The following is a 26,550-nucleotide window of genomic DNA, read 5'->3' as shown; positions in this document are numbered from 1 at the left end:
GGAAACCATTTTGGAGGTGGATTTGTTTCACACTTCTATATAATCTCAAAAATAGGAAAAAACTCCTCTGCCCACTCAAATCTCAAGTCCTAAACCCTGCTGAAAGCCCTTGAGACGAGACCATTGCACACTGGCATAAGCCAGCAGGCTGCTAAAAGCAGCAGCAGGAGGGCTGCGCACTCGTCACCGGCTGGGCATGCTCGCCTGCTCTCGTCTGCCAGAGAAGCTGTCCCAGGTTGAAATTAGCTTCTTGGCCACGCTAATTTTAACTTGGATTGGTTCCCTGATCCAGTTCCCCCCATGAACATATGTTTGTTCTGTCACAAGGAACTGGGGGTCAGGGAAGGACCACTTCTCTGAGCTGGCACCACAATGCATATGTGAAATTATAGTACAGACTGCTGAGCAACTAAGTTGGTTTTGCAAATGGGTGTCTGAGCAGAGGGGTTGTAAACGTTACTCGGCATCTGCAGTGCCAGGCTGCTGTTACTCAGAGCACTTCTCCTTACAGCAGTCTTCTGAATTTTTGTTTGAAAGGCTTTTGCAAAGCTCAGACCTGTATCAAAAGGGTTTGAAAAACAGAGTGCTCCACGCTGACTACGTGCCGGTCCTGGCAAGGAAGCTATGCATGGCTATCAGTGCTGTGACTAGCGTTCCCCTTTGAACCGAGGCACCACAGGAACCTGTATCTCCTCCAGAAAGCTTTAAGAAGAATACAGATATCTCAGCTGGAACTGCACTCCTGGGATTCCCCACCCAGCTATCTCCTCCCATGAATACTCCAGGAGCCTGGAAGATTAGTTTTTGTTGGTCCAGAGCCAAAATGATGCAGAGGGCACTCTTAAATAGAAACAGCACTAAACCCCTGACAGTTAAGGAGCCTGATGTAAAACACAGAGCATTAAAAGACCAGCAAAGAGCAAACCCCACTCCCCTAGCAGTACTATCAGCTCACTGCTGTCATGCACGGAGCTTGGCAATTTCACTTGCTTGAATACCAACCTGGGGGTATCGCTTCTAACACAATTATAGAAACCTAGTAAAAGTTTTCAGTACTATACATGCCTGGATGCTGAGATTAAATTAGAACTGATTAGTAATATCTTGAAGTCTTTAATAACTCTGATACTAAAATTAGTTTATCTCATCTCTTTCACCTTAATGCAAAATACCCTCTCCAACAGAAAAAGAAGAGGGGAGGAACACAGTGACCCAGTGGTGACCGAGCAGCACACTGCACGAACGCTGCTGAGACGCTGGCTAAGCACCACAGCCCTCACCCCAGAGACAGACAGCACCCCACTGTGCCGCAGCAATCACCGCTACTTAGTATGGACACTGCCGATCAGCAATAGGGAGACAACCTTATGGGCAAACTCCTCCTTGAAGTTTAGGAACAAAGCCATTCTATACCCCAGAGAAAAAGCACCATTTGTGAACGATGGAAGAAAACTTAGCAACAGCATAATTTCAGCAATTGATGCTGCTAATTTCTCTCTAGGACTTTCTTACCTGCTTTCCCCAAGCTGCACCTTATTTCCTAACTAATAATTTAGTTTGGAAGGAACCTCTAGTTCAACATTGCCCTTAAAGCAGGTCAAACTATGTAAGGGCTTTATCCAGTCAAGTTTTGAGCATCTCCAAGGATGGGTGATCTCACAACTTCTCAGGGCCCCCGTTCCAACAGTTGGCCACCTTTGTGGTAAAAAAAATAAGTAAATTAAAAAATTGTATCTGATGAGAATTTCCCATGTTCCAACTTGTGTCCATTGCTCCTCAGCATATCACCGTGTGGCTGCAAGAGTCTGGCTCCACTTTCTCTTTTTCCTCCCAATATAGTTGAAGACAGCAGTACGATCTCCCTTAATCTTCTCTTCCTACAACTGAACTAACCCAGCTCTCTATTCCCACATGTGCTCCAGCCCCTTGACCATGATGGGAGCCCTCTGCTAGACTCTAACTCTATGCCATACATGTGAAGCACCTGCATCCCAAGATGCCTCTCTCTCTATTTCATTTTCTGATGCATGAACTTACTCACAGAGCAGAACACCTTCCACTGTACGTGCCTGGGCTTCAATTCGAAAAGTTTTATAGCTTTCTTAAAACAAATCAATTTTCTGCTTCAGATCAGATGGAAGGATTACTCTGACAATTATGTACATTATTTTTCTGTTCAAGTCTCTTTTTCCCTTGAGTACTGCTTAAAACTGTGGCTAAGCTTTTTATTTTTTGAAGTGGAAAAACTATAGACTTTACCACCTTACTGTTATTATAAAAACAGGATAAAGTATCTTGCTCCACTTTGAAAAACAAAGCCACATTCAGAAGAGCAACAAAAATTATACTACGCTGGAGTCTAAATCATGAGTATTTTGGAAAGCAACAACGATCCCTACTCAAAACTCCTCTGCAACCCTAAAACACTTAATACATGCCAAAGACATCACCTTCAAACACCTCCCTGTCACAATTATAAATTACTTAAGGCGCCAAATGCACAGAAAACTACACATCCCTACCTGATGTCCATCTGGCCAGCTCTGTGGAGTATGTCGTGTGTTGTTTGAGGATTTTTTTGTCTGTTCTAAATCAGCAGAGGTTTTGGGCTCCATTGTGAACTTTAGTACAAATAAAGTCAAAGAGATGTTGGCCATTAAAGCTAGCTGAATTAATATAAGTTCCTAAAAGCAGAGAGGCCTGTTTAGCAAATAAAATGAACTTCCAAAAGCTAAATATGTATTCATTTTGTAAGCTGACCATTTAATTTAACAGTTCTTCTAACACATAGTGGAGATATCAACTGCCGTGCACTGTCTTCAAAATGCTGTACACACTGTAAAAGCTATACTCTGAAACCAGAAAGCCAGACTTTTAACACATGCTAATCAACCTACCTTCACCAAGTTTTTCAAAGATAGGCTGATTTTTTTTTAAACAAGCTGAGCCTATAGCTTCCACTGCACACAATACTCCTAAGCAAGCACGACCAGAGGGCAAGCTCAGTGCCATCTGTCTTCTGATAGTTCTTATTCCTTTATATTTTGATGAACTTTTCAACAGTATTTCCAAGCAAGCTTAGTCCAAAGCCCAAGATTTTAATGTTGTACAAATGTCTTCAATGACTCCAAGACTGATCATGCTTCAGTAATACAGAGGAGGGTGCCAGAAGTACCTTGCATTGTGTCTGGCCCAGCTGAACAGGAGCCAACACTTCGTCCTTCTTGAGACTCATCTGTCTGGTGCAGCTGCTGCCTCAGCTAGAGGAAAATTCAGCAATTAAAACCCAACTAATTTAGGAGAGGAGGCCAAATCAAATGCAAAAGGAAGCAATTTCCAACCAGGGCTTCCCCTGCAACTACTTGGTGCACGGGAAAAGCCCACACCAGCACAGCCACACCAGGGAAAGGGAATCCAGCCACTGTAGGCTGCCAGAAGTTTGTGGGGTCCTTTCTTTATGTAGCTCTTGTGCCCAGCGGTGCAAAAGCCACCGTTACCTTCAGCTGCAAGGCTGCTGTCAAGAAACACTCATCCACAGAAACACAAACCATTCTCACCTAGCAGGGAGCACAGCTCACTGTGCACAACCTCACAACACACCTCAGTCCCATTGCAACTAATAAAGTGTTTTCAACTAGAAAGACACACAAAGTATATTGAACTCATTGAGCACAATGTGTGCATAGTCAAACAGCCACTATTTGATTTGCCAATGTTTAAAATATGGTAGTTACTACGCTTGAAGTAGTGCATGCTAGGAATTACCAGAAAAATCAACAAGCAAGTGCAACAGCCTGATTGGAGCACAGTGTTATGCACTGGTGCAAAAGACTGTGGTATGTTAAACAACAACTGACCCTATAAACCTTCTGCTCCCATGAGCAAGGGGTGACATCCAGGTAGGCTCCAGGTAGCACAGACTCTTTCTTAAAGTCAAGGGGAGATGTCTGCTCTTCCTGCCTCAGGTAAACTGTGGCCAGGCCCTCCCACACACATTTTCTGACTAGTCAAGAAAGAACATTCCAATCTGTTTCTAACTCTTCCTGCTATTTTGTTAAAATAATCCCACTGTCAGCTTTAATATAAAGATTATATAGATAAACAGTATGTTAAAGGTCCCTTTAAGGCCAAAAAGCTGAAGAAATACCAAAGCAGAGCCTGAATTTGTCCCTTCTCTCTATATGCAGCTTGACATCATGCATATATCCAGCATGACAACTTACAAGTGCAGTTTGGAAAATTTCCTTTCCCCCAATCCCTTGTTTCATATTGTACATAAACAGAGGTATTGTTTAACTTGATCAGTGGACTTTACATTCTCACTGTTATTCTAAAATACACTGAAGCATCGCTAAGGCCATGACCAGATGTGCTATTCCAGTTGAAATAATCAAGGCTAAAACATAAACACCTCCAGTTTTATCAAGCACCACTTAGATAACCTACTCATGTAACTACTAGCGTGTGTAGCTACTTCCAACTCAAGTCAAGTCAAATAGCTTGCATTAGCTCAAGAGTTCTTGAGTAGACCTAAAAAAAATTATAAAAACCCACAAAATGGGAGGACCATTTTGATTGCACTGGAATTATGCCAGCAAATTCAAGGGGGGTGGAAACCTTGAATGGGAAAGGAAGGGGAACAGCAAGAAGCACTAGTTGTCATGACTCCGGAGAGTTGGCAGCATCAGCAAGTGCCACAGCTTGCAGGACAGCTGGAGACCATCAGGCACTGGCCCTGATCAGCTTCCGGAGCAGGAACTCTCCAAAATACACAGGTCTTAAGGGCAGCATCTGCACAATGCAGCATTGTTAGATCTGTTGCTAAGTACTTCTTGTCCGAGTTTTTCCCACTTCCCTCTGTTGCTTGCCTGGTTTTCACTGCTCTTGTATTCTGATTTTTGGCCTAGTTTCCAAACCACCTTCTGCCCTACACCATAGGTTACTGCATGCCTATACTCATTAGCTTTTTCACGTTGGCTTGTACTCCACAGAACCTGCTCGTACCTGGACCAGAGGAGCAGAACGTGTCTGACTGAGCCCTAAACTGAATGTCCCTCCACTCACCAAAACCTACACAACCATTAACTAGCCACTTCCTCCCTTTACTCCCCTGACTCCCTCTTCTGACCACTTCTCACCCTCCACAAACAAGGTCCTCTTCTACCGTTCTTCCTCATGGCCACTCAGCTTCCCTTCGCCTGCCTTTAACCACTCACATACCTGTGCAATGTCCTGGAGAAGCAGAGCAGCTGGAAACATTTCCAGCTCACGGGCCTCACCTTCCCTGCAAGGAGGAGCAGCTGTTGCAGGGAGAGACCTACTCATGCCACTCATCCCCCATTTTCTCGGTTGTTCCCTGGAAACTCGGGCTGTACCTGGGAAGCTGAAGGCAAACAGCTGAGAAGGCAGTTGCAACCACTATTGCTTGTCTCATGCCTGTTACCAGACCTCTGACATGGTTCCCAGGAGCACTCCTAATGTGCTCCAGGCACCTTCAACCAGGTTGTTTTTAACAGATTATTTGCCTTAACTGGTCTAATTATACGTGGAGCAATGCAGGGAGCTCCCACACTATACTGTCACAGCAGGGTGTGATGCTGAGCAGCTGGGGGCTATAAAATCCTCCCTCACTGATGCAGTTGGCTTACAAGGGAAGACCTGGTCCTCAGTTTGGTACCCTGGAGTAATAAGAGGGGATGGAACATGTACACAGGAATGGAAAATCCTGTAACATGTCTACAAAGCACCTACAATTATAGATTTTCAGTGGTTCCCAAAACAGCCTGGTTTTCAGTAGGATGTTGGAAGATGCATCTTTGGTGTCAATGCCAAGTGGCCATAGCACTACTGCTCCTAAATACTCACCTTAAGGAACAAAGAAAGGGTGATTAACCTCCCACAGTTCATGACTCCCTTCTCCAGTCTTTCCCCCCACCCCCGCCAGCCCTAATGTCAGGAATGGCATAATTTCAGTAGCAGAAGGCATGAAACCCACCTTACAAAATCTCAGTCCAAACTGTTAATGTTAATGAGCAGCTGAGAAGAGACTCACTAAGTGCTAGGTATTGAGCAGGGCAAGCACTAGCTGCCATGCCCAAGGGAGAGCACAGTGGTCACTGCCTCCAGATCTTGCACTCCTATAGTCGGGTGATAAATTGTTTAATGCTGATTAAATGAAATAACTTCACATCAGCCCAGTGCTAAGTGAGACAAATTCTTTGAATGTGGGCCTATCTGGGAGACTTGCTGACAGTAAGATTGTGAATGCTACAGGGCTTGCTAACTCCAGAGTACATGCAAATTCAAAAGATTTACACTCTTGAGGATCCATCCTTCTCTTTCCTTCTAGAGTTGATATAAAAGCATGAAAACTAGACTGATGCACATAAAGTACATTTTAAAACAATCTAGGCTGACAGAGGTCAGTGGGTCTACATCAAGGGGGTTTCTACATTATTTACTGTAATGCCAACTCCTTCCTCAACTTTCCTGGGACAACATGTATAATTGCAATACAGAGGTGAGAGAAAAATTATAAGAACTTTCATTAATTTATTTAGAGTCTACTATGACTCATCGTTCATTATGTCTCACCACAGTCACAGCAGAAAATCCCATACATTTTTTCCACCAACAAAAGTCATAAATACATACAAAATATTTTCTAGAGGAGTCTAGTAAATCTTTCTGCTCCATACCATCCAAGCACAACAATAACCTAACAACTGCATTTCTGCTCTCCAGTGGGGAAAGCATTTCACTGCCACAGAGCTCTGCCTTACACTCTGCCAGTACCTGAAGGAAGTGCCACAGAAAGCACATATGCTGGAAAGCCTAAACTGAAACACAGTTATGTAGCACTCTGTGGATTATAGTGTTTACAGCAAAACTGAAGTTGTTTTTAAATGAAAGATGTAGGTTTCTAGCCCTGTACGGTTATAAAGAAAACTTGCGAATGCAAATCAATACGAGGATGCCTATCTAGTTCTACAGGGAAATGAAATAAAATAGCTTTATGAGAGGTGTGAATTGCCTCATTCATCTCAACTTTGAAGCCTAACGATAATTCAGATGTTAACACCAACTGTTTTACCAATGACAGATGACCTTTTTTTTTTTATAGGAACTGCTTCCTAATATGCTTTACCCATTGTGGTAAGATCCATATAAGGTGGTGTAGCACAGAAAATTTCAAAGATATTGATACGTTCATGTTTAATTGTATTTCTTATTCTTTTTCATTTTATCTGTCAACATAAAAATCTGTAAGAAGGTTAGACTGGAAGAAGAAACAAAAGCAAAGAAAAATCTAAAGGAACCGAGTATTGGAGAAGTGAGGAAAACAATTCCCTGACCCTCCCTTCCCCCCAAGATTTGAATACATCCATTTTTGCCATCTCACTTGAAAGCCATACATGAAGCCAAGTGCTCAGACAACACATTCTCTTCCCTTTAAAAATATATATCTGTCTTCCTTGATGTGTTAATTTTACAGCCCAAATCCCAAAGCCTTTTGACCTGTTTGGCCATTTGGCATTCTCAGGTCATGCACAAAAGTTAACAGTTATACACAGGCTTACTGGACAGTTTCTATCAGAGTTTTCACCAGTATTTGAACTAATTTCTTCAGGATTCTATTCTACCTTCCATTTTATTTCTTTATTTTCAGGGAGAAGAAAGAGGAAAACTCTAAAAACCTGAGTGAAATACCCAAAAATTTGAAGAAAAGCACAATGAGGTCTTGATACTATTTACACAAAAGGAATAGCAATCACTTACAGAGCTGAACCAAAACTAAGCAACTGATTACTAGGCAAGACACCCCTCGCTAGGGCCAATTCTTCAACTTCATCACCCATGACACAGTAATTAATTAAAACAGGCAATAGCAAGGCTACAATATCACAAGGTCTCTGCATCTTGTTCCCGTTCTTAGGTTGCTTATGCAGATAATGCCACTGCTGTCAGAAGCAGTGACACTGATGTAAAACTAGTTTGTTGCCACAAATTGGATGCATAGGCATTGTAAGGCAACCCACAGCAGGCAAAAGAGGAAAAATCCCAACATACATGACAGTCTAACTAGAGATGAATACTCATTCAGCATGAGCATGCAGAAGAAATAAAATTTGCACGTGCTGTCTCAACAGTTTGACCCCACACCTCTGTGCTAGTCTATTCCTCTACACATCCATGCAACCCTGCAGGTAAGGCTGGCAGAGCTGAATGCTTGTTCTGAGTTATGCCATGTTGAAAAGTGCAGGACAACTGCACAGTACTTAAGAGTAATGAAAAGAACAGCCTGCAACAACCACCATTCACCACACCCAAAAAGTACCAGTTGACAGCCCCACAGGTCACATACAAGAGACCAGTAGCCTGTTTCTGATGGTCTAGGCTGAACCCAGATTTATACTAAGATCACTTGTTCCATGCTGGACCACACGAGCAATAGTTTGCACAAAGGGCAGGAAAGAGGCAAGGTAAGTAACACCAGAGGGTTTGTTTCAGCACCCCCTGATGTCAATGAAGACACCCAGTGGCATCAAGTGTCATATAAAAACCAACTAAATACAGTTAAAGACAGAATAGTCTGCTTCATGCTTCTGGGGAGATTTAGTAGTTTGAGATTAACACAGCTCTGAACTCAGTGGGCTTTGGGTCAAACTCTTAAGTGACTCCTGTTCCAAGAGCACAGCCAGGAAACCTCAGAAAACTTCCCATTATAAAAAAGTCAAAATTAACTGGAAAATGAACCTACAAGAAATTATAATTTCGAAACACTTTAATTACCTTGGAGTGACATGCACTTGATATCAGACAAGTACTTGTGATTTTTAGCTGCATACATTCAATTAAAATCAATGGAAGGTCAAATAGTTAAAACCCCAAAGACATCAAGGAGTTGGCGACAGTATTAAGTGGTCCAAAAAGCAGCAAGGGCCCATTAGCAAACTAATCTAGCCCCCGCGAAATTAAAGGCCATGACAGTATTTCCACTTACACACATGGTTCTTCTGAAGTCAGGAGTAGGAATGGCCTTCTGCCCTTCCTCACTTGTTTTTGCTTTGTTCTGTCTGCCTAGACCACGGAAAATGTTCTGGTTGTACCAGGAGCAGATTCTACCTGGCGCTTCCCCAGGGCAGCAGCAATGAGGAATGAAGAATTGGATTAAAGAAGGTCCACAATGAAATCCCACCTGAAGGGACCATTCCCCTATTTCTGGGTACCAGCTATACCCCCAAGCTGGAAAGCCGCTGAGCTCACTGCACACAGTGCATCCTGCCACCTGCTCCTGGACCCCAGCAGTATGTTTAGCAGGAAGGTCTGTATCTTGCTGGGACATCTTGAGCCAAGATAATGGATTCTGAAACAGATGCAGCTTCCCAAAAACTGAGGAGAGGCAGGATCCTTTGGAAGATGTTCCAAAAGCCTTTAAGCTGGGACCACAGACCAACAACTTTTGAAAATCAGTGTGCAAACCTTCAATGGGCTCCTAGGCCTGGCAATATGAAAATGTATGCTTGACCTTAGGGAAGTCCCTTATTCTCCACATTTTGTTTTCCACATGTAAAAGAGGAGGATACTTACCTTTTGTTTGTTTGCTTAGATTGCAAGCAATTCCTAGTGGAGGCTGCCTTTTGCTATGTGTGTGTTCAGTGTTCCAAGCGCCTTTTTTTGATTTTGATCCTATGCACCTGTTACATAAATTAAGAAATCATGTTTCTTCCCTTATATCACTAAAACAAGGCACCATGCACAGTACATTGTAGTGATCGTGCTTCCCTTCTTGCTTGTGTTATTCCGTTCAAAACTAACAGCATTACTGATGCTTCAGAGCTAACCATTCAAGATGGACAAAGCAGTCCACCGTGTCACAGAGCTGTCTGAAGCCAGCTATACACACTGGCAGGCAGTGCTGGCGACGCTCAATCCACATTTGGAAAGGCCAGAGGCAGGCAGCTAGAAAGGAAGCTGGGTTGAGGATGGCAGCCATCAGAGACACAGCAGCCAAACTGACACAAGCTGGCCCTGTTCAGTCCTTGCTACTCAGCTAATGTTTTGGCACCTGTGATAGTGACTCTAGAATAAACTTTCCAAATCTAAGCCAACAGCCCTGCTGACAAATGACATCAACACTTTTCATCACACTTGGGGTTTATTTCTACCAGAGAAGGCCATGGAGTACAGCAGGTCTGTGACCAGCAAAGGGGGAGCTCCCAGTGAGCTGTTTGGCAATATGAAAATGTATGCTTGACCTTAGGTAAGTCCCTTAGTCTCCACATTTTGTTTCCTACATGTAAAAGAGGAGGATACTTACCTTTCGTTTGTTTGCTTAGATTGCAAGCAATTCCTAGTGGAGATCACAACCAGGTACAGCCAAACCACAGCTACTTTTTGGGGAAGGCAAATGTTTCTATTTCCTGACGTATCTAAGGCCAAGCAGGTTAGGAAGAGTTAATTTGATTACTGCAGCTTAAACTGAAAATGCAATACTTAAGCCAAATACAACTTTGGGCTGCTCCGAACAGTAACAGATATATTTTTTCCCAGACTTCAAAACTAAGATTAGGAGACTAAAGTCAAGTCTTCTCTGAGTGGAAGTTTGAAAGCCTTTCTCTGAGAGCAATGCTTTCAATCTCTTTTTTTAAAAGCCCTACTCTGTTCTGGGAAGTGAGTGGTTTTTCTATGTATGCTTTGTTCTCTTGCCTTCAGACTTATTACACCTCTCCTTTTAACTGCCCATGTAAAAATAGAAGACAACTAAAAAGCACATGCTCTTCTGCACTTCTGAAAAACTGATTCATTTTGTGTGTTGCAAGGAGCGAATATTTCGACTGCCAACTCCGGGCAGCCATACAAGATCCTGGGTGCTATTCCCCAAATATTACTTAGCAAGCCCCCATCCCTTCTAAAAACATGACTAAAGCCTTCCAGTTCCCACTTTTTGTGTTTCCTTATGGAAGGACAATGGGGCAGGAACACAGGACAGGTTTGAGATTTCATCCTCTGACAGACTCCCAGGACAAGTCATGTGGAGTACAGCCATACAGTATTTTGCAGGCAGACATCCATGCTTTGGAGTGGCAAGACACAAGCTCTGGTCTGGAAGCAGTAGAGGATGATCTGAATTCAGGCACAGCATCATGCTAGGTATGGCTGTGCTGCTTGCAGCACAGCACTGGCTTGTAGCTATTTGGAGCATGCTGGAGCAAGACCAAATCCACCTGGAAACATAAGCATAAACAACCCTGACCTCTTTGAGCCTTGTTTTTTCAGCCACAAAGCAAGAATAATTTCCCTACATCAGTAACAATAAAACATTGCTCAAGAATGAACACCCCAAAACAGTGACACATTGAAGAACAGAGGGTTAAGGGCCAGAGCTACTCTTTACCTGGAAAACTGGAGATCCTCAGACTTGCTCTAGAAATCCTGTTTCTATTTGCAAGAGACCTAAAACTTTGGCCACCTTTGTTTTCAGTACCCTGATTTCCATTTTCTGCCTACACACCTGCAATACAGTGAACTACTGCTAGCAATTCTAGGGTGCATACATATTTTTTCAAGTTAGGAGCAAATGCCCCACTGCAGCCGTGAGATATCCCACTTCATATAAGCCTCATATCTCCAGGTGTATCTATGCTGCTGTGCTACAACACTGCAGTTTTCCACTAGCAACCTTACAACTCAACTGCTGTTAAGAGTTTGATCACTTGAAAACTGCTTTTTCTGCATGCTCCCCTCTACCATTACATGGCAAATCTGTGAATTAGTTATTTTGCTTTAATGAGCATGGAATTTGATATTCCCACACACTATGTCTGCTACACAATTCCTTCTTCACAACACTCTAAAATTTACAAAGGAGAAAGAAACACATTCTTTGGGCTCAAACACCAAATCAAGTTATGATGCTTAATGAGTCACCACATCTTGAATTAACTTCATTCATTCCAGGTTAAACTAGTGCATTTTATGTCAAATTTATTTCAGACTCAGAGCACATGTGGTTAGTTACAAAGCTCATTGGACTGCATGTGTCCCAAACTTAGACTGGATTGACTTACACAAAAAAAGCTTAGTGCTCTATCTATCACTAGTGCAAATGCATAGAGCACTGTTTCAGAGCAGAACAAACCAGAGCAGTTGTCACATACGTGAATGTTACTGCGAAGAAGAAGGTGTTAAGAATAGGATAAGCAGCTAAAGGCCTGTATTTTAGCAAGGGAGAGCTAGGTTTGGCATTAGGAAAAAAAAACAAAGCAGCAAGGTAATTAAGCCCTGGAATAAAAAGCCTAAGAAGGTTGTGATCTTCTATCACTGACTGAAACACAGCTTATCCTGGCTGCAAGTAGCAGGAATGGACCAGATGATCACTTTGGGTCCATTTCAGCACTATTTTCTATTATTCTATTCTTTCAGCAGCTCTCAGCAGTGTATTTTTCTAATTACACCCAGTTTTCACCAGATTACTCTCCCTTTATTCACATTTGCTAGCACAAACACCCAGGGCAAGCTGTTCTGGACACTAGCTCCTTTGGCACTATGTTGCTGTACCTTTTGTGAGGATTTGGCCCTTAAGATCTCTCAAGAGTAGAGCTTTAATTTCACAGCACGGATCTTGCTCATTTTACTCCATATTTACCAAGAACAAAGGGAAGACTATGCAAATGCCCTGCTACTTAGACCTGAACAAAGTGGAAGCAAACATGTAGATGTGAATGGGAGACATAATGGTATGAAAAAAGCAGCCCTTTTCAAAAGTAAAATGACTTTGTCAGGGTCTCTTTGCACTATGTGCATGGATGATTTGTGACAAAACAAAAAAGTGCTAGCCTAGCACGTCACCCATGTCAGAGATTAGAGCACTTCAAAACCCTCAGTAGTTCAAGCACTTTCTGGAACTTGAAAGGCTTTCTTAGGCGATGCTTAGCTTCTTTATGGCTTTTACACGACTTTGATGTGCACCTAAGAGTGAGGAATCTTAATCTGAAGGTTTTCTATGGAAAATACTCATATTGTATATAAATCACAAAGTCTTGTCACCCTGATTAACATGAGTCAAAAGTTTGCAAAACTTTGTGCCTAAAGTTAAAGATTCTGAGTCATTATTTTGATACCCAAATAAGAACCCTAAATTTCCGAGCACTTAGTTACTTTCAAAAGGCTTCTCTAATAATAGCTCTGGAGTAATATTTCTAATCATTGACAAAGTACAGTGTGCGAGGCAGTAGTCAGTTATACAGGTGTCACTTTCTCCCCCATTCTCATTCCCTCTTTAAAGCAGAGATTTAAAGTTCCTTAAAGTTAAAGAATCTGTTGAAACACAATCAATTTCTCATGTGTTACAAAACCTCTTCTCTGAGTGCAAACATGGATGTGTAAACATAAGCTTCATTCTTGCCCCTCACTATACACACTTAACCCCCAGCAGCATTAATGGGAATTATGCATGCATAACGAGCAGAGAATAGTCCCCTTATGAATAGGGCCCTTGTTGGAACAATGAATACATTTAACCATTAACATCTAGGGATGTGCCGAACTATCCAATTTAACTAGCTGCCAAACAAAGCTGCCATGACCTATCTCATATTGTCAGGTTCGGAACGCGCCACTCTGAAATTTGTCTCTCATTTGTTTTTGAAGGACTTGACAGTGGTCTGCGCAGCAGAGCAGCAGCTCTTTGTCAGAACGAGCTCCTCGGAGAAGGATGGCCCTCCAGAACGGCTGTCACATCCACCATGTGACGGAATAACTCTGGAGAGGGAAAGACTGTGACCCCAGGAAGCAAGCAGAGTCATTAGAAGACCAAAAATCCATATATGCGGACTTCAAATGCGTATATACGTTGACCATCAGTATTAATGGAAACCGAGTAGGAACACAAAAAGGCAGAATATGGCACAGAATCATATAAAGCAGGCTAAAAACTACATATCAAAAGAAAAGAGGGGAAAGGCTGATTAAGGACAACTTCTAGGGGGAAAAAATTCTGTCTTCTACAGCTCTGAAGTTCCTATGCAATTGCCTGGCTACACTTGCTCTTTAGTCCTATGTTGTAGCTGTCAAAACACAAGACAGAACCCTAGAATACTATATGTATTAATGATACTTCCTGAGACTTCTGAGTCCACAAAGTAGCAAATAAATGTAATGGTATCATCTGTGATATTTAAAATTTCTCCATTGTCTTAAGTTCCTTCTGTATTCTTTGAACTAGTGCCTTGAAATTTCACAAGTAAAAACTTTACACATTAATCATGCATGTATGAATACATTAAGAAGGTAATTAATAACCATCCTTTAAAACTGATGTACTGAAGAGTAAAATAGATGGATTTATTCTCATGAAAGTATAAGCATAGTGCTTATATATAATAAGAGGCAAGGTTGTGGTTGCTCCATCATAAATCATTTGCTAAATACTGCTAAGGTGCTTGGTGCTGTTCAGCAGCACTTAGAGCCCCAAGGAGGTCCAGGACAGTGAAGCACTCTATAAAATTTGTCTGTAAGACTGCTGGGGCAAGCCCTTGGCATGCCTGTGCAGCACCTTGTACAGAAGAGACCACCTTCAGTCCAGAGTGAGCCTTTGGGTGTTACCCTACTACAGAAGTGCAAAAACCTCTCACCTCAAGAGTAAACCCACCAGAGACAGCTGAAGTGTCTGCTGAAGAAATCCATGGAGCAATGGAATTGGTTACACTGCATTTCTAAGCTATGTAGGTTTACTTGCCATCAGATGCCACTAGACTACAGGACTCAATATGGAATTGGCAAGTCTTCTCAGCCATTTGAGTTTCATTTGACACCCTAAAATGGGGATCCAAATATTGTCCTTAAATTCTTCTACAGGGTAGTCGTAAGGACCAGTATTGCTAAAGCAGTACAGACACAAAGGCTAATTCCAAGTATCAGGATTGCTACAGAAAATATTTAGCTCTTGAAACAGACAAAATGCAGCCATAAAAAAAAAAAAGTATTCTGGACACCTGTTATCTTTCTAAAAAACAGAGCAGTTTGGCACACAGTCCTACTACCCTTACTCCACACACAACACAAGTCAGTTCCCTGTCCAGACTGCAACTGGTCCAGATCATACACAGTCTCCTAGCACACCTGGATCTACAGAAAACCACCCTGGGTCATGAAGGACACAAAAGGAGAGAAAATGCTTGTCCTCCTAAGTCTGTACTATGTAATCCTGTGGACGCAGCTCTTAGCTTGGGCCTCAGGTTACTTTTGTAGATCCAAACAGAACAAGATATTGTGCAGAAATGTTTTGCATTTTTCCATCAAATAATATATTACCTTAAAAAAAATTAAATCTTAAGTGCTTGGTAGAAGGTGGAAACAGACTTGCTTTCCTATCTTTTTTTTATCCTTAAGAAGATAAATCATTAAATGTTAGCTAGGTACCTCACTGATGCTGCTCAGAAGTTACCTTAACGTGAATGAAACAAATATCTGTAAATATCTCTTTACAGATATCAGGATGATTCTATCATATTAAATAGTGATACCTAATCAAGTTGACAGAGATTGAGAGACTAAGTATAAATTCTGTGTCATAGGCTTGGCTGCTGTTCAGAAATTGATTCTGATCTATCAAAATTCATATTTTCCCCTAGAAGCAGATGCTATGCTCTAAACTGATAAGTGATGAGTATGTATTTGAAGTATTATTAAACATATGCCTCTTTATCATGTCATTTTATGCTTTCATGGGAGAAAGATTCAATTACAAAGACTTTGCAATACTTGGAACTATAGCTCTAGTTTTATACCATCTAAAAGCAAAACCATTTTAAAAAAGAAATCCATTTTACTGCCCAGGGTGCATTTTACACATATCCTTGCTTTTTACAGATCCTCAGGTTCATGCCAATTTTCACGATTAATCTTTATAAAAGCTTTTACTCATTTTGATATATTTATTTTATTGATTTATATAGTGATTATTATCATGCCAACTTTGTTTCCACTTACCACAGTAATGCCTTTTCATTAGTACTGCCCTTTGGTTAAGAATTGACTGCTCAGCCCTGCAATACTAGGGTGGAAGAGGGATATTTTTCTGTTACTTTCTGATTACAATCTGATGGCAAAACTTCAGTGGCACATAAGGTGCTACAGAGGCAGTTCTTGGGACCCACCAGTATTTCAAGGATGGGTTATTTCTTACTAAGCTTATTCTCCATCCTGAGATCCAGTTCCACACCAGAATCACCAGATCTTGAGCTGACCATTAAAATAAAAATAAATCACTACACAGTCTTTTCAGCAGAGATTTTTGAGAGAATGAATAGACCACATGAATTGTAGGAATACTTGGCTCTTTCCCTCGACTCAGTTTGATAACAAGATTGTGTGTTGGGGGAGAGTAGGTTCTCTGCTGACTCTTGGATTCCTTCCCAAGACATTTACAGGAAAGGTTGATCTGAATAACTAAGCCAGTCTTCTACTCACCTGGACCAAATGTTCATGCAAGTCACTGAGGACACTGCTTTTTCTGAGGCTCATGGATATGAGAACTATAGATTTCCATCTGGCAGTGGAACAGCGATTCCATCTTTATGAGGCACTAAGTAAGTTAAACAGATTTTTTGCGTATAGATTACTCCCAGGAGGGCATTACAGAGTGGGCAGCTGGTCCCGTGTCAAACAGAAATTTAAGGCATGGGAAAAGAAGAGGGGAGAAAAAGATATTACTGCTAGCATGAGCCTTGCATGCATCCAGAGTCATCACCAGCTACAGGTTAACACTTCTCGTGACAGTCTGAGCCTGAAGAGTGCTATAAAATCCTGAGACAATTAATGAAGGAAGCATCCTTACTCCAGAGGAGCTGCAGGCTGCAAAAGCATAGCTTTTCTTCTGCTCAGAACAGCTATCACAGCAAGTGCAGACTACAGCCCATGACTGCTCAGATTCTGGAAAGCCTGCTTCCTCCTTGGGACTGCCTCTGGATGAGAGGAGTGAAGGAAGGACAGCTTTCAGGTTCAGCTTCCAGTTCATCAGAAACCAAGGTAACTTCTAGCCTTTTTCCTCACATAAAGAAAGAATTTAAGTGTAAGTCAGCCTGAAGAAATGAAGGTGTAACTCACTGATACTTTCTCTGGCTGTGACCTACCTCCCTTTCATGGCAGCTTTTCAGCAATACCTCTCAGAATAACATACCATGATACAGCCCGCAGAAGGGGAAACTGAGGCACAACTGGCCTTGGTTTAGGCTATTCAGAGAGTGACAAAGATGGGAAAAGAATCCGTCTCGCATTAGACCAGTCCACTCCCTCCAAGAGGTCAACAGTCCGTGGTTTAAACCACCAAGAACTCTGTGTATCCATAAATAAGCAAATACTAAGTGTAATAAGAAGAAAACCTTCCATTATAACAACCTGCAAGTAATGCCAAGGACATTTCACAAACTTGTTATAACTATCAGGATTTTCTAAAAGAAAAAGAAACCTCATGGAAACAAGATTATTTTTTGTGCCTTTTCTTAAAGTCTTAACCACTCTATACTGTTTCTAAGCATTAATGCAACTGTGCTCATCCAGCAACCCTTTCTCCTAGATGTACCCTACATCCACACTACTGAAGGCAGTCCCAGACAACCACGCATGCAGGTGAACAGTAAACCCAAGTATAAATTGCAGTTCACACTAGAGGATTTTAGTCACTCATTCTGATGGGGCAAAAACTTTCCAGAGCCAATAAAGCAAGAACATTTCACATCTGGCACACACCAGACTTATGAGTGACTTTGACAGAATGCTGCTGTAAGCAAAATGTGTTTCAGCACTGCACCTTTACCGGGGGAATTACAGTGTTCTCATTAAGATGATAGAAATAAAGAGCTGAGTGGTAATAAAAGAGAAAAACAGGAAAATAAAGTGTGGCATGACCTATTTCATAATAAAATGGCTAGTTTAATAGACATTCTTGGATAAATTCAAAATGGATCTAGCTCATGCTCTTTTCTCACCACAATGGGAGCTCTGCCACAGGCTAAGATGGGATGAGATCTTGCAAGCACCACATACAGCAAGGAGCTTTGGGCAGGAATCTAGGACTTTCCTGTCACTATTTAGAAAGTAAAATAGCTTTAATGTATAAATTGTTAATGCATGTCCAGCCCTGCTATGGGATATTCAGCACATACCCATGGTAATGAACGCTTCTACTGATTTAAGATGGAGGATGACAGTAGAGAATAAAGAAGCTTTTAATAGAACAAAATCTGCCCTTCAGAAGTGAGTCCCTGAGCACAATCTGGGCAGCCTCTGTGCTCTTTGTAAAGCAGTAGAGCAGCAAAATAAGTAACTAGAAGTCCAAGGGCAATGAAGAAAGACTTCAGGACCTTGGGACGACTGGTTAAGGGGTCAGGAGCACAAGCAGTGTTCTCCTCTATCCTTCCAGTTGCAGGGAACGATGAGGGAAGAAACAGGAAGAGCCAGCAGATCAATACCTGGCTCCAAGCCTGGTGTCACCAGTAAAATTTTGGCTTTTTTGATCATGGGTCGGTCTACCCAACACCAGGCCTGCTGGCGACAGATGACGTACACCTGTCTCAAACGGGGAAAAAGATTTCTGCACCAGAGTTACCAGAGCTCACTGAAAGAGCTTTAAACTAGATTTGAAGGGAGAAAGGGATAAAACCAGGCTTGCTAGAGATAAGCCTGGGAGCAGCACACCAATGTTTGAGGGACGGTGTTCTAGTGAGGTCTTTCGGTCCACCATCTCAGTGGAGGTAGGGGACAGATATCCATGCAGCAGCAAAGACGAAAGGGTTATGGAAGTGTTAGAAACCACAGAAGCGCCTGAGAATGGTCACGTAGGAAATAGGGCTTCTCCCCCTAAAAAGGCGGCAGGATCAATAGCCCAACTGAAGTGCATCTACACCAACACACACAGCATGGGCAACAAGCAGGAGGAGCTGGAAGCCACTGTGCATCAGGAAAACTATGATCTAGTTGCCATCACGGAAACATGGTGGGATGACTCGCACAACTGGAGTGCTGCAACGGATGGCTATAAGCTCTTCAGAAGGGAGAGGCGGTGGGGTATCCCTGTATGTTAGGGAGTGTTTGGATTGTCTAGAGCTTAATGATGGTGATGATAGGGTTGAATGGTTATGGGAAAGAATCAGGGGGAAGGCCAACAAGGCAGATATCATGGTGGGAGTCACCCAACCAGGATGAAGACACAGACAAAATATTCTCTAAGCAGCTGGGAGAAGTCTCACAATCGCTAGCCCTTGCTCTCGGGGGGGACTTCAACTTACCAGATGTCTGCTGGAAATACAATACAGCAGAGAGGAAACAGTCTAGGAGGTTCCTGGAGGGTGTGGAAGATAACTTCCTGACACAGCTGGTGAGCCAGCCAGCTACGGAAGGCACACCGCTGGACCTGTTGTTTGCAAACAGAGAAGGACTTGTGGGTGATGTGATGGTCGGAGGCTGTCTTGGGCGGAGCAATCACAAAATGATAAAGTTTTTGATTCTTGGAGAAGTAAGGAGGGGGGTCAGCACAACTGCTACCCTTGGACTTCGGGAGAGCAGACTTTGGCCTCTTTAGGAGACTGGGTGACAGAGTCCCTTGGGAGGCAGTCCTGAAGGGCAAAGGAGTCCAGGAAGGCTGGACATTCTTCAAGAAGGAAATCTTAAAGGCGCAGGAGCAGGCCATCTCCATGTGCTGAAGGATGAGCCAGTGGGGAAGACGACTGACCTGGCTAAACAGAGAGCTTTGGCTGGAACTCAGGTAAAAAAGGAGAGTTTATGACCTTTGGAAGAAGGGGCAGGCAACTCAGGAGGACTACAAGGAGGTCATGAGGTTATGCAGGGAGAAAATTAGAAGGGACAAAGCCCAACTAGAACTTAATCTGGCTACTGCCATAAAAGACAACAAGAAAATGTTTCTATAAATACATTAGCAACAAAAGGAGGGCTAAGGAGAATCTCCATCCTTTATTTGATATGGGGCAAAACATAGTGACAAAGGATGAGAAAAAGGCTGAGGTACTCAATGCCTTCTTTGCCTCAGTCTTTAATAGTAAGACCAGTTGTTCTCCAGGTACCCAGCCCCCCTGAACTGGAAGACAGGGACAGGGAGCAGAATGAAGCCCCCATAATCCAAGGAGAAATGGTTAGCCACCTGCAACACCACTTAGACACACACAAGTCTATGGGGCCTGAGGGGATTCACCCAAGGGTACTGAGGGAGCTGGCAGAAGAGCTCACCAAGCCACTTGCCATCCTTTACCAGCAGTCCTGGCTAAGCAGGGAGGTCCCAGCTGACCGGAGGTTAGCAGATGTGACACCCATCTACAAGAAGGGCCAGAAGGAGGACCCGGGGAACTACAGGCCTGCCAGCCTGGCCTTGGTGCCAGGGAAGGTTATGGAGCAGATCATCCCGAGTGCCATCACGCAGCACATACAGGACAACCAGGTGATCAGGCCCAGCCAGCAGGGGTTTATGAAAGGCAGGTCCTGCTTGACTAACCTGATCACCTTCTATGACAAGGTGACCTGCTTAGTGGGTGAGGGAAAGGCTGGGCATGTTGTCTACCTAGGCTTCAGTAAAGCCTTTGACACCGTTTCCCACAGCATTCTCCTGGAAAAACTGGCTGCTCATGGCTTGGGCAGACATACACTTCACTGGGTAAAACACTGGCTGGATGGCCAGGCCCAAAGAGTTGTGGTGAAGGGAGGTAAATCCAGTTCATGGCCAGTCACAGCTGGTGTTCCCCAGGGCTCTGTATTGGGGCCAGTTCTGTTTCACATCTTCATCTGGATGAGGGGATCGAGTGCACCCTCGGTGAGTTAGCAGATGACACCAAGTTGGGCAGGAGTGTTGATCTGCTTGAGGGGAAGAAGGCTCTGCAGAGGGATCTGGACAGGCTGGATCAATGGGCCAAGGCCAATTCTATGAGGCTCAACATGGCCAAGTGCCAGGTCCTGCACTTGCATCACAACAACCCCTTGCAATGCTACAGGCTTGGGGAAGAGGGGCTGGAAGGCTGCCTGGCAGAAAAGCACCTGGGCGTGTTGGTCAATAGCCAGCTGAATACAAGCCAGCAGTGTGCCCAGGTGGCCAAGAAGGCCAATAGCATCCTGGCTTGTATCAGGAACAGTGTGGCCAGCAGGACTAGGGAAGTGATCATCCCCCTGTACTCAGCACTGGTGAGGCCGCACCTCGAATACTGTGTCCAGTTTTGGGCCTCTCACTTCAAGAAAGACATTGAGGTGCTGGAGCATGTCCAGAGAAGGGCAACGAAGCTGCTAAACGTTCTAGAGCACAAGTCTTATGAGGAGTGGCTGAGGGAACTGCGGTTGTTTAGCCTGGAGAAGAGGAGGCTCAGGGGAGACCTTATTGCTCTCTACAACTCCCTGAAAGGAGGGTGTAGCAAGGTGGGTGTCAGTCTCTTCTCCCAAGTTACAAGCAATAGGACAAGAGGAAATGGCCTCAAGTTGCACCAGAGGAGGTTTAGATTGGATATTAGGAAAAACTTCTTCACTGAAAAGGGTTGTCAAGCATTGGAACAGGCTGCCCAGGGAAGTGGTGGAGTCACCATCCCTGGAGGTATTCAGAAGACATGTAGATGTGGTGCTTAGGGACATGGTTTAGTGGTGGACTTGGCAGTGCTAGGTTAACAGTTGGACTTGATGATCTTAAAGGTCTTTTCCAACCTAAACGATTCTGTGATTCTATAAATCGTCCTTTTGGTAGTCTTCAACAAGATGATTATTTAGATGGTAAAGAGTTCCTAGGACTCCTTCACAAATGACAAATGTTGTCCTTGCTTACCAGAAATCAGCCCAATTCTTCTCTCTCTACACTTATATGTTTACAGACTTTTTTTTTTGCATGGCCATACACTAGTCAGTGAGCAAGAGAGGCAGAACTGAGCCTGTATAAACATAGAGGATGTTCTTGTGGTTACATGATTACCAAAGGAATCAAGAGGGGTCCTTTGATTCTGGTTCTGCTACAATTCACCGCTTGAACGTGGACAAGTCACAGACTCCCGTTGGATTCATTCAGTTTTTCTACTGTGAATTTGGAGAGCAGTGACAGCCAGCCACCACCGTGCTCCATGGCATGGAAAAGCCTGTGGATAAATGGAACTTTAAACACAGTTCATGCCAGTGTGCAGTTACACTGTAATATAAGCCAGGGCTCACACGGTATCGCTAACAGCAGTCCCATGTCTGGGAGGAATACCATACGTAGCAGTATGCATCAGATTCGAGATATCTAGACTCCCTGGAACCAAAGGCTTAGTCCCCTGGCAGAATTAACACAGCCCTTCACCCCTGGAGACAGCATACAATTCTCTCTCATCAAAACGTTAACCAAGGAGCTCCTACAAAAACATCCCAGCTCAGCCTGTGATAATCAAAGTACAAGAGCAGGAACATATTACCTCATTTTCCAGTCTGGAGGAAGACACAAAAAAAACCTTCCTCTGAATCACAGCCATGGCAGCAGTACCTTTACCTGACCAATCTGTTTGCTATTTGCAGCAAATTACCCTTGAAACATTCAGTTTGTTCCAGAAAAACAGACTACCGAATAGCAGCACAGACTCCACTAGTGGAGGAGAAAGTCTTACAGAGGGACCAAGGAGATTTGCTGCTCAAAAATTCCTGTTGCTGGGGCCTCTTATCCATCGCACATCAAAACACTCTTCTTTCTTAGTTCTGCACTTGGTAATGGACTAGATTCAGAAAAACATGTTATCTTTTGGGGAAACTATGGAAGAGAAATTTAAGAGGAGGTTCCTAGGCATCTCTAAGAGCTCTCTTGCAAAGGTGATTTTTCAGAAAGGTTGCTGCCAGATTCACGTCACACCTTAAAAACAGAAGCATATTTTCTCCAGGAGTCTTCCTCCTTCCCTTGCCAATTCATTTTATACAAGAGGCTGGCATATCCTGCCCAAAGCCACTCTCCATCTCATCGTAGGTCATGCTGATGTCCCTGTCTAAACTCACCTACCCACTTAGGGATCACAGCAACCTGTATGCAGACCACGTGTAACATGGGGAAGCAGCTACCAGTCCCCATGAAGCTTGTATCTGGGATCCATCATTGTATCCAGGATCCATCAGTGTGCAACTTCCACACTGCAACCATGACTAATACCACAGGAGGGTGTAGGCTACAAACTCTCCCCAATATTTGGAGTTAATTTTATTACGGGTGAAACAGGCACCACTCGTAAGAGGAGACAGAAAATGTACACCTGACAGCCTGCCTGCTGATCCCTCACCCTGCACTGAGTTGGGCCTCTCTCCTCAACTGAGCTGCTGATTTTCCTGAAGGTTATAAGAATGTAATAATCCTTAAGACTTCAACCTCTGTCAGATTTGTTGTATTAAGCCTATAAATACTGGCTTGAGATTAGCCAAGGGCTTTCAACACTTTTGTGATTGAAAATATCTAGTAAACAGACAACAGGACTGCAAAAGTTCCATTTTCTAGAGAAAACAAGCCAAAAGACACATAGACAACTGAGGACTCAGGAGCACTCCAGCGCTTGTGCAGGTCTGGCCCACACGAGCAGAAGTTAGTGGGAAGCTCTCCACAGGCTTCATTCAGCGCTAGGTTCAGCTGAGCACGCTGTTTTCCAGTGTCACCCCCAGCTCCCCACCACTCTTCCTCTCTTCTACTTTAACTGACAACTGTCTGAAGTCTTCAGGGGAGATGCTTCAACATTTGCATGTTGTTAAAATGCATAATAAAATGAGCCTCAATATGACAGAGAGAGAGAAGGGGGAGGTTGTATTAAGATATATTCACTGATAATAGCTGCCAGATGAAAACACTGGAAAACACTTCAGTACTTAATTAAAAGAGGGCACAAGACAGGAGGCACTACTGCCTGGCAAGATATCATTAAAACACACAAGCTTTGGTGGAGCTGAGTATACTTAATAAACAGGGAAGATCAATATGTACCACTTTTCCTCAGCTCTCCTCTGTTCCAATCATCCTCTTCAAAAGAAACCTTTATGAGCTAAAATTTAAAAGCTTATTACCCTCCCTCACCTTCTCTCATGCTATTTATTTTCTGAGAGCTTGTTATTCAATAGGAAAGTTCAATATGACACAAGAAGACAATGAAACCTCTCTGAAGCATCACAGCATCTACACCTTCCTTCTGGAAGTGCACAGTTTCCCCCAAGTTTCACCTACAGTACTAGAATTTTATAGAAAATGTAAAACAATCAATTTAATTAAAGTTTGAAGAATTTCGTCACGAAAAAGCTCAGTAAAGAGGCTTAAATGTGCATCAAAATAGAGGGAAAGCCTTGTTTTACCTCTTTTTTTACTAGCTTTCATATTTAGCTCTCAAAGATAAGTGTGATCTGATGCCTCTATCACCACAAGAGAACAGTATCGTAATTCAAGCTTCAAAACACCATTCCTGCAAATCTCTTCTTGCCACAAAATGAGGAATGATTCCTTGCTCATGGACAACTTTACAGCCATGAGTCATCTCAACCACTTTATGCAAAGCAAAGGTAAAGATCACGAACACTGTGCAATCGTTTACAGCCATAAGAGTTGCTGTAAGAGATCATCCCAATGGCCTACCAAATCTAGTCCCCAAGACAGAAACCCATGCCAGAAAACATATCCAAAACTTATTTAAGTCTTTCCATCAAACTCAGCAGGCTTTGAACTGCTTTAAAAATAATGTGAAAAAATAATAAAGCAACAACCCAAATTGACATTTATACCACCACACACCTATAGGCAATTGCGCTAGCATGAAGCAGCTAGAGATTGTTTCATGAGATTGATAGTCTTTGCTTTTTTATTCCGGTTCTAGTAAACATTTTCTTAAAACACGTAAGAGTCAGGGATGTGACTTCATTATCTAGATAGATACATGGTCATTCATAAGAGTTTAATCATTTTTTGATATTAAAATGTACTTTATCCCCTTACAATGAATTCTACAGGGTAATTACAGAATATGCAAAAAATCTTTTCTTATCATGCGTCTTACTTTTCCATTTCATTGCTGTCACGCATTGCTCAGGAACTGTATGAAAAGGCAAAAGGGAACACCACACTACTCAACAACTTTCACAAATATTAAGCACTGCAGACTTACTGCTTAACTAAGCGAAAGCTAAGTTCTGTTGATCGTATCCCTCCAAGGTGTTACCTCTGCCTTTCCTTACGACAACGTTCCTGAATTCATATGCAAGGTAACTCTTCTTAACTCAGAAGTTACAGTATCTTCACCAGCCTGCCCGGGGATCCCTACATCTGGTCAGCAAAGCAAGCGTTCCTTAACGACTCGGTTGCTAATTTGCCTTCTAAGAAAGGGATCCTTTACAAGAGAAAGCCTCTGCTTTAGGTACTTCGCAAAGGGATCACACCGGTCTTAAACGCGGGGAAAAAAGGTCTGGCGCTTACGGTGGCGACCAATAAGCAATACCTGCACAATGTAAAAACGGAGGGGTCATTCTGGTCTCTCTTCCTAGGAAGTCTTTTTAAATTATTTCAGTCAGGGGCGAGCCAAAGCCGCCTAGCTCCCCGCTACCTGCGACCGGCAGGAAAGCCGGCGCTGGATGAAGGCAGCCGCGGTGCACCGGCTGTTCGCAGGCAGGCGCGCAGCCCCCGACGGCGGCACCGGAGCCGCGGGAGGACCCCGAGACGCCGCCGCCCCCGGGGAGCCCCGCTGCTCCGAGAGCGCAGGCAGAGGCGAGCCCGGCCGGCGCGGCCGCCCGGCCCCGGGCCGCCCGCAGCAACCCTCGCCCGCGGCACCCCCCGGCGCGGAGAAGCCACCCCGCGGGTGGGTCGGTACTGACCGGCCGTGGGCACGTCAGGGACCAGCTTGAGGGGCCCGATCTGCCGCAGCTGGAACGCCGTCCGCACTTCGTGGCAGCTGGGGGACTTGCCCGCCGCCACCCCGCCGCACAGCCCCGCCGCCGCCAGCAGCCACAGCCCCAGGACCCCGCGGCTCCCGTCAGCGGCCATCTCGCACCCCCGGCGGCCGCGGGCCGGCCCGGAGCGCTGCGGGGCGCGGGCCGTGTGCCGGGCGGCGGTGGCGGGCGCCAGTCCCGGCGGCGGCGCTGCCCCCGCCCGCCTCCCGCGCTCCTCCTCGGCGAGTGCGGCCGCCGCCGCCCGCCCCCGCCCCTCCCCGCCCGCCCGCGGGGTCCGAGCGGGGCGCCGCCGCCCCCCGCTCATTGGCTTCTGCCGCAATTAGGGGAGAAAGGAGGGAGAGACAGAGAGAGGGAAGGAAGAGCCCCGCGGGCCCCGCCCGTACGGCCGCGCCGACGCCGCGCCCGCCCCGGACCGGCCCGAGGGCTTCAGCCTTGAGCAGCGCTGACGGAGAGGGAGCGCTGCAGACCCCGGGGCAGGCCGGGTCCCCTCCAGCCCCACCGAGGACTCCCCCGCGGCGCTAACCCACGCGAGGCAGCAAAAGGTAGCTCTGGGGACCGCTGATGTACTGCTGCGCAGCCTCACGGGAAGTTGTACGCAAAAGTTTTTCCAGAGCCATACATGCGGAGCATCGGTACAGTCTC

The 26,550-nt window shown here is 44.3% G+C and overlaps 1 protein-coding gene across 2 annotated transcripts in view; it reads right to left on the bottom strand.

The window, feature by feature from the left end:
• The window catches only part of LOC142412359 (glypican-5-like), a 410,584-nt gene extending 384,357 nt beyond the window's left edge, over positions 1-26,227 (bottom strand). For both annotated transcript variants that reach the window (XM_075507444.1, XM_075507445.1), the window contains exon 1: positions 25,834-26,227. In XM_075507444.1, coding sequence (XP_075363559.1) covers positions 25,834-26,212 — 379 coding nt within the window. In that variant the 5' untranslated portion in view covers positions 26,213-26,227. The remainder of the gene's footprint in view (positions 1-25,833) is intronic.
• Positions 26,228-26,550: the final 323 nt, after the last annotated feature.

The sequence above is a fragment of the Mycteria americana genome, chromosome 7, assembly GCF_035582795.1.
Source record: "Mycteria americana isolate JAX WOST 10 ecotype Jacksonville Zoo and Gardens chromosome 7, USCA_MyAme_1.0, whole genome shotgun sequence".
Classification (NCBI taxonomy): Eukaryota; Metazoa; Chordata; class Aves; order Ciconiiformes; family Ciconiidae; genus Mycteria; species Mycteria americana.
Note: the sequence above shows the minus strand (reverse complement) of the source record. Positions and strands in the feature narration are given on the sequence as shown.